Genomic DNA, 13,997 nt, shown 5'->3' on the forward strand with positions numbered 1-13,997 from the left:
ATCAGTGGGGAAACAAGTTTGTTGTTCAGTGAAGTGCATCGTTTAGTGAGGGCCGCCAGAGACAACCCTCTAGTAGTAAATATAATGTGTTGCAGGGTTTTTAACTGCAGGAACTAAAAGTTCCATAAAACCATTATTAAACTATTAATAAGTAACCGTTACAGAGTTGGTCATGTAGTCTGCGCTCAAAGGGACAAAACCCAGGCACCTCTGATGAAGGACACAAGCAGAAACCTGCTGGTCTCTCAGTAAAGCTGTCATTCACACCAGTGATTCCCAACCAGGGGGTAGGCTGGGTACATTCAAAGACTTCGCAGCTCAGCTAATTCGAACAAAACAGAAATTAGGATTCGGTAGAAGTATACATCCTATAATATTTGTGTTTAGGAGTAAAATAAACACAAATATTATTACAAATTGTTGTATTGATGGGAATCTTTTGGAACCATCGAGACCTCTGCTTGTGAGTTTTTCATATTTTGTTTTACATTTTATAAACCAATAATTTTTTCCAAAAAAATAACAAAAAGAATAATTACTGATGAAAAAAAACAAAAAAACATTAATTGCTGTCCTGCACCTGCATCTCTGCTGAGGCAGCTTTTAGGCCGGCAGCACAAGGGCGGTGATGTTAGACTGCTTCCTGGCAGGAAAGGTATTTCAGTCATTGTAAGCAATGTGAAAGTGACGCAGGGTGGGTCACGCTGACAAACATTATGTGTCCGTCTCAACGTCTCTCCTGAATGAACAAATAGTGAATCACTGCCGACGCATTACAAACAAAATTAACAGGTCGGTTAAGATAAATGTTTATCAAACAACAGGTGGTTGAGCGACGGTCAAAGCTGATAATCAGGTCTTTTCATTTATGTGGATTATTGACAAATGCGTTGAACAGTGTGCTTCCCCATTCAATTACAAGCTTTTACTCTTAGACACTGGGTTCCCCCTCCACACCGCCACTGAATAAACGACAGGCGCTGCCTACAGGAGCTCTAACGGTCTTGCTAGATTCCGCTTGCGCAGGTTGCAACGGGGCTTTGGAGCGTTTGGTGGATCAAGCAGCGTTTCGCTGCTTCGGTAACTTCCACGTTGTGCGAGGCAAAAGGAAGCCCACTGGTAATTCATCTTTTTCAATTGTAACATCAAGCATTCGTTTCATCAAGTGCGTTTGCTTTGGTTCTTAACACAATGACGTCCCGTCAAAAATGTCAATTTGCTTTTGCACCAACACCACCGAGAAACTCCAGTTGATGCCTTGAATTAGAATGTGCAAGGTGCTCTTCTACCTTTTCTGTTTTAACGGGGGCTTCTTTCTCTCCTTGTCCCTTGGTGGCGACTTGCTCTTTAACAGCTGGTGCCTCGTCGTCGTCGTCGCTGTCCAGGATTTGACGGCTGCGCTTGGCGACCTTCTTGATGGGTGAATCTGCCTCCGGGACACCGTTCTGCACCTTGAGAGGGCTCTTAACTGGTCTGGAGATGAGCACAGGCGGACTGTTAAGACATCACGCAATTCAAATAAATAAAGCCATAAGCCTTATTTATATGGCTGTGTGCAAAAGTACAGCCACGAGGTGCTATATTACCGATTTTAAAAAGAAGGATAAAGTCAATAGAAAAAGCAATAAAGAGAAAACAACTGAGACATAACATCAAGGGAGGGATATTAATAAGTGTATTAATGTGAGTTTTAAGACATACTTTAAAGATGGTGCAGTGTGGGCGATAATGAGCAAGTTATCATCAAAGCAGCTCAGAGACGGGAAACTGAAGTTATCTCCTTTCATCGTGTCTTTTGCTAATAACTACCGGACACAAAAAAGTTTTGCTGGGCATCAGAGATCTCAGATTCTGAGGGATTTAGAGATAACCCAAACTGCATACCCAAACTGTCAGTTGGGTTTCAGTACCCAAAAACGTGTTTGGCAAAATTAGCTGATGCAGTGATATGGTTTGCTTATGTCTGAACCAACACTCAGTGTCCTGCCAACCGTATCGGCCAATCTCAATTAACATTTCTGTCTTGGATCAAATGCAGGTATTTTGAGTATTTGTATGGACAATGATAACTCTTGTTTTTGCCAATCCGACAGCTGTAATAAGCGGGGATATTCCTTCAGAAAAATAGAAAGTATAGACAAAACAGTAATGAACTTTAATCAGTGGATTCCGTCCTCCGTGTCGGCGTTTTCCAAACTTGTGTGGGACAGCGGCTGCAAATTCACTGTAAGCGGACGTGGTTTTCTCCTACAGTCCCAGATGTTTTGTAGTTAAAAGATGGAGGAGGTCTGTGCGTTTTTCCCCCCATCAGACGGGTAGAGTAAACCCTTTCATAGAGCAAATACCTCCCGTGCTGTGTGATTTGAAATAAAATAAATAAAAAAAGAAAGTAAGACAATCTTACTTTTTCACTGGTTCATCTGTGGTTTTCTTCTGAAAATCCTTGTCTTTGCTCTTGGGCTGAAAGAAGGATCTGAGGGGGAAGAGGACAAGCAGTCGCAGACAGATTAAACAGTCAATGGCCTGATCGGCGTTGGGCAAGCTTGACCGGCCAGAGAGACAACAGAAGTTAAGTTGAACTCCGATAAGCCGGACTCAGTTGGCAGACTGCAGCGCAGCCGGTTCAAAGCAGCGGTGGGCTCCTGAAAATGAGCAGCTGGCGGTAAAAATCATAGTTGGGCAACCTAGCGAGACCTGCGCACACGGAAGGTTAGGCTAGCTGCTTTGATCACACAGGCTGCTCTAAAACCTGGGCTTTTTCTTTTTTAACCGAAACAAATCGAGTTTCGCCCGCCGACATAGCTGGGGTTTGTTCCGCCTGGACTTCAATCTCACAGAGAGTTGGGTCTGTCTTCACTGTCGGATCCAAAAATAAAATAAAATAAAATAAAATGAAGCATCTCACCAAAACAGCCGGTGAAGGACTCATTTATGCTAATGCTAACTTACGGGCAATGGAGTTAACAGTCAAACTCGGCTACGCTTTACAGGCTAAGCCCCCTTGTAGGCACTTTAAAGACCCCTAAGCATAACTTACCACGCAGTTAGCTTGGTTAGTCGATGCTAATGCGGGTTCAGGCGTCGCCCGGCTAACCCCTACTTCCTAGCGGGCTGAACACAAGCCTTTTTTTTTTCCACCGGCTGCGGCTGCTTTACTTACGCGATGCTCCGCTGCATGTTGTCCTCAAACTCTCCCTTCACCCCGATAACGAACTGGGTCTAAGAGTTCACCGGCGGCACGGGTCGGGCATCCACGTACGAAAACGCGAAGTCCCGCGCTGCAGGATGACAAAACAGTTGGAATATTCGGCGCCAAAAGTGACATCGCAGCCGAAGATTGCGACAAGCGAAGAGGACTCACTCGCGAGCTAAAAAAAAAAAAAAAAAATCTCGCCCCGTTTTCGGCCACGGAGATGCGCGCAGTGTGTGCTTTTCCCTGGACCAGATTTGCTCAAGCCTGCTGCGGCCAGACGGGCTTGGCACGGGTTTAAACACTAATGCAAAGCAAAATGGTAGAAAAGGCAAAACGCGTCGTCCCTGACATAATTGTTCAAATAGCTTAAGAACTGTAAAAACACGCAAAACCTCAAGAGAAACTATCTTTAAAATTAAGGTGTTCTGATATATCATTATATGATAGTGCAAAATAGCATAAGAAATCAGCAAAAACAATATAGGCTGTGTACCATACCATTATTATGGAGAGTGAAAATGGAGGTCAAGTGTGATAGTAAGGTGTATGTGAACAAACATGTCTTAAAAAGCAAACATTTGCAATGGTAAAACCTAATTTCACAGCTCCCCGAGTGAGTTGACTCAGGACGATGGTTCCCGAAAACCGCTCGGAGTGGCTCCTCCTATCTACTTATTTATTTATTTAGCACAGTCTCAGCGGCGACTCCGGTGGAAAAGCTGCGCCGTGAAAAAAAAATTTTTTTTTCTTTTGCGGGACGTCAAAAGCTGCCGCTAGCGCCCCCTGCCGTGTCGGCGTGGTACCCCGCGGCACCCCGCACTCCCGGTCCTGATGCTGCAGGGGAGGCGAGACGGCTCCGTTCCTGTGAGTTTCGCAGCGCCCGTTCGAATGCATCATTTATGCAGCTCTTACCTTTTTCACGAAGCCCGGCGTGGAGGGGGGCGAAATGCAAGACAAACAGCTGAATAATGTACGTCGAGTGCACTGCTTTATTTACTCACACACAAGTGCCACGCTGTTAATTGTTTACAAGTGCAATTCCCCTACTGTGGCGCGGAGTGCTGACAGAAGAAAAGCGGGGTTTCTCAATATTTCTAGTCAAAAAAAGAAAAAAACAAAAAAAAAAACCACAACACTGTCCAACTCAATAAATACAAAGTATGGGTATTTTAAATGAGAGAGGTGAATGATAAACTACTCTACAATGAGCTCAAAAGGACACAAAAAGGTGTGTATTTGAGAGATTTGAGGAGGGAAACCGTCTATCTGTTGTAGTTTGTCCCTCTTCTTCACTCCCTCTCCCCCATGTGTGTGTCACAGCCCATCCTCCCCTCATCTCCCTGAATTTCCGTCGGCCTCTCTCCACCGAACAGGCTCCGACGGATGCGGTTCAGGTCCCACCCCGCGGGGCTCCTGTGCGGCCAGCCGTGGGCGCTGACTCGGAGGGCCGAGGCGAGAGGCGGGAGGCCCGACTCCCTCGGCTCCCTCGGGTTGGCCCCCGGACGCGCGGGGGCAGAGATGAAGGGGAAGGGGCCGTGGAGCGCCCGGGGCGTCGGGATGGGCTTGGGGAGGCAGCACGGGAGCAAGAAGGGGTGAGGCACAGGCTGAACCGCTGTCGGGGAACAGAGAGAGAGAGAGAGAGCCACGTCAATCGCAAGCTGTGGAGGAGTTTCTTCAGGATGTCCCCATGACGCCCGCTGAGGACGCGTGGAAAAGGCGACAAGAGCACGGAGACATTTTCAGGAGCCTGAAGCATTGAACGAGCCTCAAATCAAGTTGAAGTCACTCAGAGCAAAATGAAAAACCTTGATGCAGCATCACAAAATGTATATATATATATATATAATAAAATGTATAAATTAAATATGAATAAAATACATAAGAGAATATAATATCATAAAAGAAAAGGAAAAAAGGAGTGTTAAGGCACATTCTTGACCTCAAAAAAAAAAAACAACCATAACTCAAGGACCTCTTACAAGCTTTTTGCTGAGCTTTAACCTGAGACATCTTCATGGCAACTGATCACACTAAAGGGTATGCACAGGAAGACCACGAGATTCTAGGAAGATCCAAAAAAAGCTAATAAGTGGACACTGAATTAAGATGTTTTTGTCAAAGACAAGCTAATGTTATTTATTTTCTATCAAAGTTCTATTTCTTTTATTCCATTTCAATAAAAAAAAAAACAGACAGCATAATTGTAGCAGGACTCCAACCAATAAATCAAAAAACTCTGACTAATAAACCTGCAGTATTACAATTTTTTTTTTGTTTTTTGGATTTATTCATTCTGAGAACCACCAAAAATGTGTCTCCAAGGTCAAGAGCGAACTCTTTGCTTGCGTCAAATTCCCCTCGCTGACATCTCGTGTCACCTTTCAATGCATGAAATTGTAGAAGATGCCGTTACCCTTGCGACCTCCACTGAGAGAAACGTCAGAAGTTTAGAAAATCTGCAGCGTACGAGCAAATAAATGCGAGTTATGCGAGGACAGGTGGAGTGAATGTGAGGAGGATGGAGAATTGAAAAGTGACTTTGTTCTCCCCCCCTGTATTTTAATAGCAAAGGTAGATGAAAAGCTAAATAAATGAAAGACACTAAATCAGGTGGTTAGAAAGACAAGGCTGGCAATATTCGATATTTTTCTTAGTCTCAGTAAATCCTAGGAAACCAGACCAGAACCGATCCGACTGAGAGGTATCGTCTGCGTAGCCAAATGCCTGAAATAGCTTATTCACTTGTGCCATGGAAGCTTCATTCTTGTCCAAAAAACAAAACCAAAAAAAAAAAGAATGAACCACACTGCTCTGCACTGGGTGACATGTTCCTTCACTACCGGGAATCCAGATCCATCATCCTGCTGCTGTAAACACTCACAAGTATACCAAATGTGTATTATTCCGCTGCTGAAAATAGTCCCCACCAAAGACAAATTCTCCTCCTGTTTGAGTAACGTGTGATTTAAAAAAAAAGGTGTCTGCGTGTCTGTATTAATGTGTGTATGCAGGTTGGTATATGTAGGTAATAATGAGATAATATGTTTGTTTTTTTTTATGGTTCACTTTTCTCATGTTGTATGCATGTATGACTGACCTCTAGTTTTAATCAGTGCAATATCAATACATTTCATCATTATTACTATTAAAATGAAACTATACATTCATGGCCCCTTTAAAAAATTTTAAGTCTTCAATAGGAAAACAATGGGCTTTGGCTTTGGTGCCACAGAAAAGTGTCACTTTGATGGTTTTGGTGTTTTATGGGATTTGTTTACAATAAGAAAAATGGTAACACTTTACTTTAAGTCCCCCCCCATTTAGGATTTATAAGCAGTATATAAACATTTAATAACAATGTAGTTTGTAACACACTGTAAAGTAGGTGACAGCAGTTATAAATGTTTATTAATTATTAATGTATTTGTTAATAACTATAACTCCTGTGGACACCCACGACCGGAGGCTGTTGTGTAAACGGATGATGACACAGTTGTAATAATATAAATAAGGCGGCTTCACGGGAGAAAATATAACTGTTGAAGAATACTGAACATGAATAAACACTTACAGTGTTCTTATAGTTGCCACTACATTATACTGCTGTGTGTTATAAACCATTTATGAAATGATTATATACTGATTATAACGATGTAAGTAAGTGTTACCATAGAATATAGAATAACAGTAAATCCTTTAATTCTTAGATCCAGTATCTGGATCTCACTTTGGCGGTCACTTTCACTGCTCGGACAGGGGGACCTCTGGCGGGTGTGTTCTTACCTCTGTCCATCAGTGACCCTGCTCCTCCACACAGAGGAAGGCCACTCTCAGCCGGGAGGAGCGGGACGGGAAGAGGGCCGCTCTGTACCAGCTTGGGGAAGGGCGGGGGGGTTGGAGGATGAGATGGAAGGGTGGTTGAAATGGGAACATGGATCTTTCAGTACAGTGCGGTCTGTCGCCGCGTGCACAAAATATTGAGAAGCCCAGGTCACCGTTACTTATTGTTTGACTTCCTAAATATACTGTAGATGAAAGTTGATGTAGTTGACACTGGGCAGGAAAGTTAAACACTTGAACACTACGTATGATTAAGACTTTAATCACCTCATTAGCAGGAAGGTGTTCCTGAAATTTTGCACGCTGGTGGCCTCATTTAAAATTGAAGATGTTAAGAACTTAATTACAAGATATGATATTAAACATTTATTCCAAACTGGGATCTCCATTAGCAAAAAAAAATAACAGTACATTTTTAAATAGACTGCACTTCTACAGCCCTTCTCTACCTTAACAGACACAGCACATCCCTATACTAATCCCCACTGCTACAGCATTAATAATACAATTAAACAAAGTATGGTGCTTTGTGAAGGATTTTAGAGAAGTTTCAGTAATGATTTCTATTAAAGTCAGTTAATTTCATATTAAATGATAAAGGTGAAGTAATTGTTTCTATTGAAGTTCTAGGTCTATTTTTAAATATTAAATAACAGGGCTAAGGTAATTGTTTTTTTTTTCTCAGTGCTTTGTGCAATATATCTTTTTTTTTAAAGGACCACACTCATGTTTTAGGAAACTGGAAAAATGCCAGTTTAGGGGATGATTGGATTGAAAATTAAAAAAATAAAATAAAATAAAAAAATCATTTTATACTTTTATATAAAAAGTAATATCAGCAAGAAGCCAGTTTCCCACACAGTGAAGTCCTTCCAGTTATGATATGAGATGTAAAGATGTGGTAATGACCTGGTGGCCGGGCGGCGGTGGATATCCTGGATAATTCACCAGGATGAGTTTGCTGAAGTTGAACTTGTAGGTGAATCTTTTCCCTTTGGTTTTGTGCAGGATGCGTTTGTTGTAGTAGTATCTGGAAGTAAAACGTTTTCCGTGTCAAGACTTCACCGACTGCGTCTGTTTGAACTGGATGCGTGTGCACGTCTGTGGCATGCACTCACATTCCGGTGGGGCACTTTAGACAAGAGTGCTTCCCAAATGGCGTTTGTTTCTTCTGTCTGCATTTTACATTTTTAAAAATTAATTTGACAACATACGTTGGCGCGGAGTACATTTTATTTACGGCATCAGCCTGAGGGAGTAGCTGCACAGAGAAAGAGGATTTCACACATTCGCAGCTAAAGTGCCGTAACCCACAGATGTTTATATGTGTGTGTGTGTGTGTGTATATCGTACACATGTGCACGTCACAGTGAATACAACGACTTCACCGGCGCATTTTGCATTACCTGAGCGCCCGGCTGAGCTTGTCGTAGTTCATGTGGGGTTTGCCCTTCCTCTCGCCCCACAGCCTGGCCAGCCTCTCGGGGTCCCGGATGACGAACTCGCCCCACTCCCCTCCCCAGCCGATGGCCCCGCCCTCGCCCCGCCCCAGCAGCTCCAGCAAGAAGTGCCACAGCTGTACCTGTCTGGAGCCCGGAGACCAGGCCGGCTTGTAGGCCCAGTCGGGGAACAGCACTGCTGGAGAGACAAGACGAATTATTGTGAAAATTACTCTAAGTAGGTTTCCATCCAAATGTATTTGAACTTTTCCAGCATTTCCACTCAAATTTAAAAAAATGTGCATAAAAACTGGTGGATGGAAGACGCACCTTCCGACATAATACTTATGTTACGAGTTGAAGTGGTGTATAAAGAGTCCCCGCCAGTGAGTTTATCTATTCATTTGTTTGTCAGTTGTATACATGTTCTAAGGAAGCCACGAAACGGATTTTGCTGAAGTATGAGGCAGTTTGGCATCTCTGCGTCGTGGTGTTTTTTAGAAGTTTAGTTTGACATTTTGGGAAAAACACCTACGTGTCCTCTGCCTTAATGAGAAGACCGATAACACTCTCGTGCCTGTATGGTAAATATGATGCAACTCAGCAAACAAGACATAACGCAGGTAGAGAGGGACATTACAGTTCACGGGCGGCACACTAAACTCCTCGGCATGGCTCCCCAGTGTTGGAGACTGCATCATTTGTTGGGGATGACATGCTTATTGTTGCTTTGTCTGTCACGATTTTATCAATTTTTATCATGCCGCTGTGACACAGGCAGACACACACTGCAAAGAATGAATATATAATAACCCTTACATAAAAATGAAAATTCTGCCCCGCAAATGCCAACCCACACACATATAAATAACCAAGACGAATGCTCATACACGCAGAGAAACACGCAGTCTTACTTCTAGTCCAGTAAGGTGACGAAAGGTGTCCGGCTGAAGAGCTGCAGCTGCACTGCATCTGAAAACACACGATTTTTGGTTTCTTCATCACTATGACCATCATCATAGTGAAGTCAGACAAGTGATTAAAAAAAAGAAAAATGATGAAAATAAATATTAAGTAGCTGTCAGTTGGTGTTAAATTAGCCATCATAACAAAGCACAGATGTACCAAAACGGATGGCTGCAGCCTCTGCTCTCAGTGTTGCTCATAAGTTTTTAATCATCTTCACACATATTAATTTAATAACAGATCCAAACACATAACAAAGACAATCCCGGGACGGTTTACCGCATCAATTTCAGTATAATTCTAAGTAAATATAATGTTTATAGATCTCTGTCATTTCATAATGTGCTTTCAAATTACATTTACTAATGCAACGGCTGATCTGATAAGAGCAAATCTGAGACTTTTAAAGAGATTAAAGTAAAATATATGAAACCTTTTAGTATTTTCTAAATATTCATGTCCCCTCCGAGAATCATCACCTTAATGTGGTGGAGGGGTTTTGTGTCCTGGTGAACCTAGGGTCTGTGTTTTCGGGGGCATTAGCCCCTGGCAGGGTCTCCCAGGGCAAATTGGTGCCAGGGGAGGGGCCAGACTAAGAGCAGTTGCCAGAACCTCGATGAAAAGCAACATTCAGAAGTGTCTCCCCTCGACCGGACCAGGGAAACTGGGCCCCCCCCTCTGGAACCACCTCGGAAGGGAGTTCGAAGGCAAGCATCTGCTGGCCAGGCCTTGAAACATGGGGCCTGGCTGGTTACAGCCTGAATGAATAAAATGGGGCTACAACCCTGTGGGCCAACCAGGCTGGGTTGGGGCCCTAGGCGTGTCGGCATCACAGACTAGCTCTAGGGACGTGGATGCTTACCTCTCTGGTGGCGAGGGGAGCTGGAGTTTATGCAGGAGGTGGAGTGGTACCAACTAGATATAGCTGGGCACACCTCCATGCACAGCACTGGCTCTGCAACCAGAGGGGCTGCCCAGAGTGAGAGGTGCCAGGCGGGTGTGAGGATACTCATGAGCCCCCAGCTGAGCGCTGCTATGTTGGAGTTCTCCCTGGAGAATGAGAGGGTCACCTCAGTGCGACTGCAGGTTGCTAAGAAGAAGGTTCCGACTGTTGTTTGTGCTTATGCACCCTTAGGGGTTGTGGACGGAAGGCCTTCGGTGTATTTCATGGTATCAACCCAAGAATCCGCTGGTGGACACCAGTGGTGAGGGAGCCCATCAAGTTGAAGAAGGAGGCCTTTTGGGCCTGGCTGGCCCTGGGGTCTCCTGAAGCAGCAGACAGGTACTGACAGGCCAGAAGAGCCGCAGCTGCAGCTGCGGTCGCAAACACAAAACTCAAGTGTGGAAAGAGTTTGGGGAGACCATGGAGAAGGACTCTGGGTTGGCCTCAAGGAAGTTCTGGCAAACCATCCGGCATCTCAGGAAGGGAAAGCAGGGCTTGGTCCAAGCTGTTTTCAGCAGGGGAGGAGAACTGCTGACTGGGGATATCATCAGCGGTGGAAGGAACTCTTTGAGGAACTTCTGAACCCAACCAACATGTCCTCTGAGGAGGAGCAAGAGTTTGAAGACTCATTCATATCTTTGGCAGATGTCTCTGAGCAAGTTAAGAAGCTCCTCAGTGGCAAAGTGCCAGGAGACGATGAGATTCTGATGAGACCCTGAGATGCACTATTGCGCTGTCTTGGCTGATACGCCTCTTCAGTGTTGCATGGAGGTTGGGGACAGTGCCTGTGGACTGGCAGACCAGAATGGTGGTTCCCCTTTTTAAAAAGGGGGACTGGAAGGTGTGCTTAAATTATTGAGAATTATCTGTACTCTCAGCAGGATGTCAAACACATTTCTGATGGATGTTGGCCTCTGCCAGGGTCGTGTCTTGTATCTAATCCTGTTTGTGATTTTCATGGACAGGATTTCAAGGCGCAGACGGAAGGAGGGGAATGTCTGGTTTGGGGGCCTCAGAATTGCATCTTTGCTATTTGCAGCTGATGTGGTTCTGTTGGCTTCATCTTACCATGACGTTCAGCATGCACTGGGGCGGTTTGCAGCGGAGTGTGAAGCGGCTGGGATGAGAGTCAGCACCTCCAAGTCGGAGGCCATGGTTCTCTGCCGGAAAATTGTACATTGCTCCCTTCGGGTTGGGTTGGAGTTTCTGCCCCAAGTAAAGGAGTTTAAGTATATTGGGGTCTTGGCGGATTGGTGCGGCATCAGCAGTAAAGCGGGCTTTATACTGGACCATTGCGGTGAAGCAGGAGCTGAGCCAGAAAGCAGAGCTTTTGATTTACCAGTCCGTCTATGATCCGACCCTCACCTATGTTCATGAGTTTGGGCTGGTGACCAAAAGAACGAGATCGCGGGTACAAGTGGCTGAAATTACTTTCCTCTGCAGGGAGGCTGGGCAACTTCCACTGGAGGTCTTCTGAGCACGTCCAACTGGTAAGAGACCCTGGGGTAGACCCAGAACATGCTCCAGATACTATATATGTCATCTGGCTTGGGAACCCCTCAGGCTCCCCCAGGAGGAGCTGGAAAAGATTGCTGGGGAGAGGGAAGTCTGGGCGACCAGACCCTGGCAGAAAATGGATGGATGGGATATTTTTCTGCTACTTCATCCCATACATAGACGCAATGACCTTGCCACGCAATTCAAAGCAGCAGTGACACCCTCCATCTTCCCCGGAAGGCTGAGAACTCATCTCTTCAAGAAGTACTTCATATAGCCCTTCTCCCCCACTGAATTATGTCTCCCTTTCTATAAGCCCTCTTTCACAAGCTGCTGTATCCTATTATCTTGGAGAAAAAAAAAAGAAAAAAAGAAAAAAAAAAAAAATGATGTCTCCCATTTAGCTCTTATTTTATTTCATTCTCACGTGCAGCCCTACACTCACACATGATCACCGCAGGGTCACAGGGACATTATTTGGAAACCGGGAAAGCTGAGCCAAGGCATTTTACTTATAGGGCATCATTTAGATAAAAAACAAATTCCAAATGCTCTTTTTTCAAAAGACATAAACAGATAACAAATTAAAACATAAGACAAGGATAGAAATACATTCATGCTCCAGTAGGAGTGTAAAGAAAAACAGTAGTGTCGGGCTCTGATATGCGTATTCCTCCCTTTCCTTTTAATTGGTTGTTTTGTTGCTTAACTACAAATTAAAGCTAATTTTATTGCATAAGAGCATCAGCTAAGTGTCTAAACATGCAAATATAAGTGCACCATCAATCTAATGATAGCCAGAATAACACTGAATGCTAAATGAAAAGAAAAAAAAAAAGTTGAAATCATTATGCCAGTCAAGCACAAGGGGTCAACAGAGGTTATTTTTAAAAGTAGACGTTCAGGTCTAATTTAACAAAATCACTAACAAAAAATTTCCTTACAATCATCTCACTTACAAAGAGTGGGCTGATTAAAGGCTCCTGTGTAAGCGTAATAATAATTCAATTGGTCCTGTTACCTTGATTGGAGCAGGAGTGGAAAAGGCTTCGTTTGATGAATAACAATGACCAGCTTGTCTGTCGGCCCACCTCAAGTCTGGGAGGACTGAAGGATGGATGGACCGAATCTTAAACCCTCTATCTCATCTCACCCCCGACCACACACTCTCTCCCATCCCCCTCTTTCCACTCTTTCCCCTCTCCTATAACACCCACCCCCCCATCGCAGAATTAGGGAGACTAAGTCAAAACTAAAAGATCTTATGCTGATTACATTGATCTGTTTTTGAGGAAAATACTTCTGCTTCTCAACATAATTCACGGTGCATCGACACAAGCCAAAAATCCCCCAAACTTTATTCCTTGTGCTTAAAGCATTAACTAATTTATCTACATAAAATTAAATCAACTGGAATTTTTGATAATATTCAAGGGCCGCAACTCACAGTTACATTCATTATTGATGAATTTTCTCAATTAAGACATCAAATGAGAGAATATATGGCATTTTCGCTTGAAAAATGACTGTACCAGTGAATCGATAATCAAACTAGCTGCTGACTGATCAATTTTCAATCAACTAATCGATTAATCCACGATTTGAGAATTCGCTGCTTTTCCTTGTTTTATAGGACTGTATATTGAATATTTGGGGGAGCAATGACATGGACTTTGACTCTAGGAAATCTGACCAAGCAATGAATCAATTAATCCAAAGAAACCTTATTTACCTTACCTGTAGCCCTACATGGGACGCTCACTGGGAGTTGTTTGTGAGCAGTGATGTGATGAGTCAACCGCTGCCATTTGCCAAAGCTACAAGGGCAACAGTAAAATGAACTTAGATTACCATCTTTACACGAGAGAGTGTGAAGGGTTAGACCTGAAAAGAAGCACAGGGAAAAAGAAAAGAAAAAAAAAAAACTGGGTGGTGAAGGTTCTCTTCTTCCACAACAGGACTGGAGTGCATTTGAGTCAGCCGAGGGGGGGGGGGTTGACTGAGTGGAGTGAAGGTGACTGGAGGTTTTTCCTTTTCTGAATCAAATGGGCGATGAACTCAATAACAGAGCCACACTTTCCTCCACTACAGCTGCTTTTCACTCGACACGGAGCGACTC

The 13,997-nt window shown here is 43.9% G+C and overlaps 2 protein-coding genes across 2 annotated transcripts in view; both read right to left on the reverse strand.

Annotated features, from left to right (window-relative positions):
* Window positions 1-3,334, reverse strand: part of lig1 (ligase I, DNA, ATP-dependent) — a 48,711-nt gene extending 45,377 nt beyond the window's left edge. The window contains 3 exon segments of the mRNA XM_040144478.1: window positions 1,290-1,473; window positions 2,405-2,473; window positions 3,161-3,334. Coding sequence (XP_040000412.1) covers window positions 1,290-1,473; window positions 2,405-2,473; window positions 3,161-3,177 — 270 coding nt within the window. The 5' untranslated portion in view covers window positions 3,178-3,334.
* A 1,029-nt stretch (window positions 3,335-4,363) lies between these two features.
* On the reverse strand, window positions 4,364-12,979 carry LOC120799352 (ETS translocation variant 3-like protein). The gene is made up of 6 exons (XM_040144464.1): window positions 12,900-12,979; window positions 9,387-9,444; window positions 8,440-8,671; window positions 7,943-8,063; window positions 6,977-7,067; window positions 4,364-4,805 (listed from the first exon to the last, which is right to left on the reverse strand). The coding sequence occupies exons 2-6, from the start codon at window positions 9,442-9,444 to the stop codon at window positions 4,483-4,485; spliced, it is 825 nt and encodes a 274-aa protein (XP_040000398.1). The 5' UTR covers window positions 12,900-12,979; the 3' UTR covers window positions 4,364-4,482.
* Between the last annotated feature and the right edge of the window lie 1,018 nt (window positions 12,980-13,997).

The sequence above is a fragment of the Xiphias gladius genome, chromosome 14, assembly GCF_016859285.1.
Source record: "Xiphias gladius isolate SHS-SW01 ecotype Sanya breed wild chromosome 14, ASM1685928v1, whole genome shotgun sequence".
NCBI lineage: Eukaryota > Metazoa > Chordata > Actinopteri > Istiophoriformes > Xiphiidae > Xiphias > Xiphias gladius.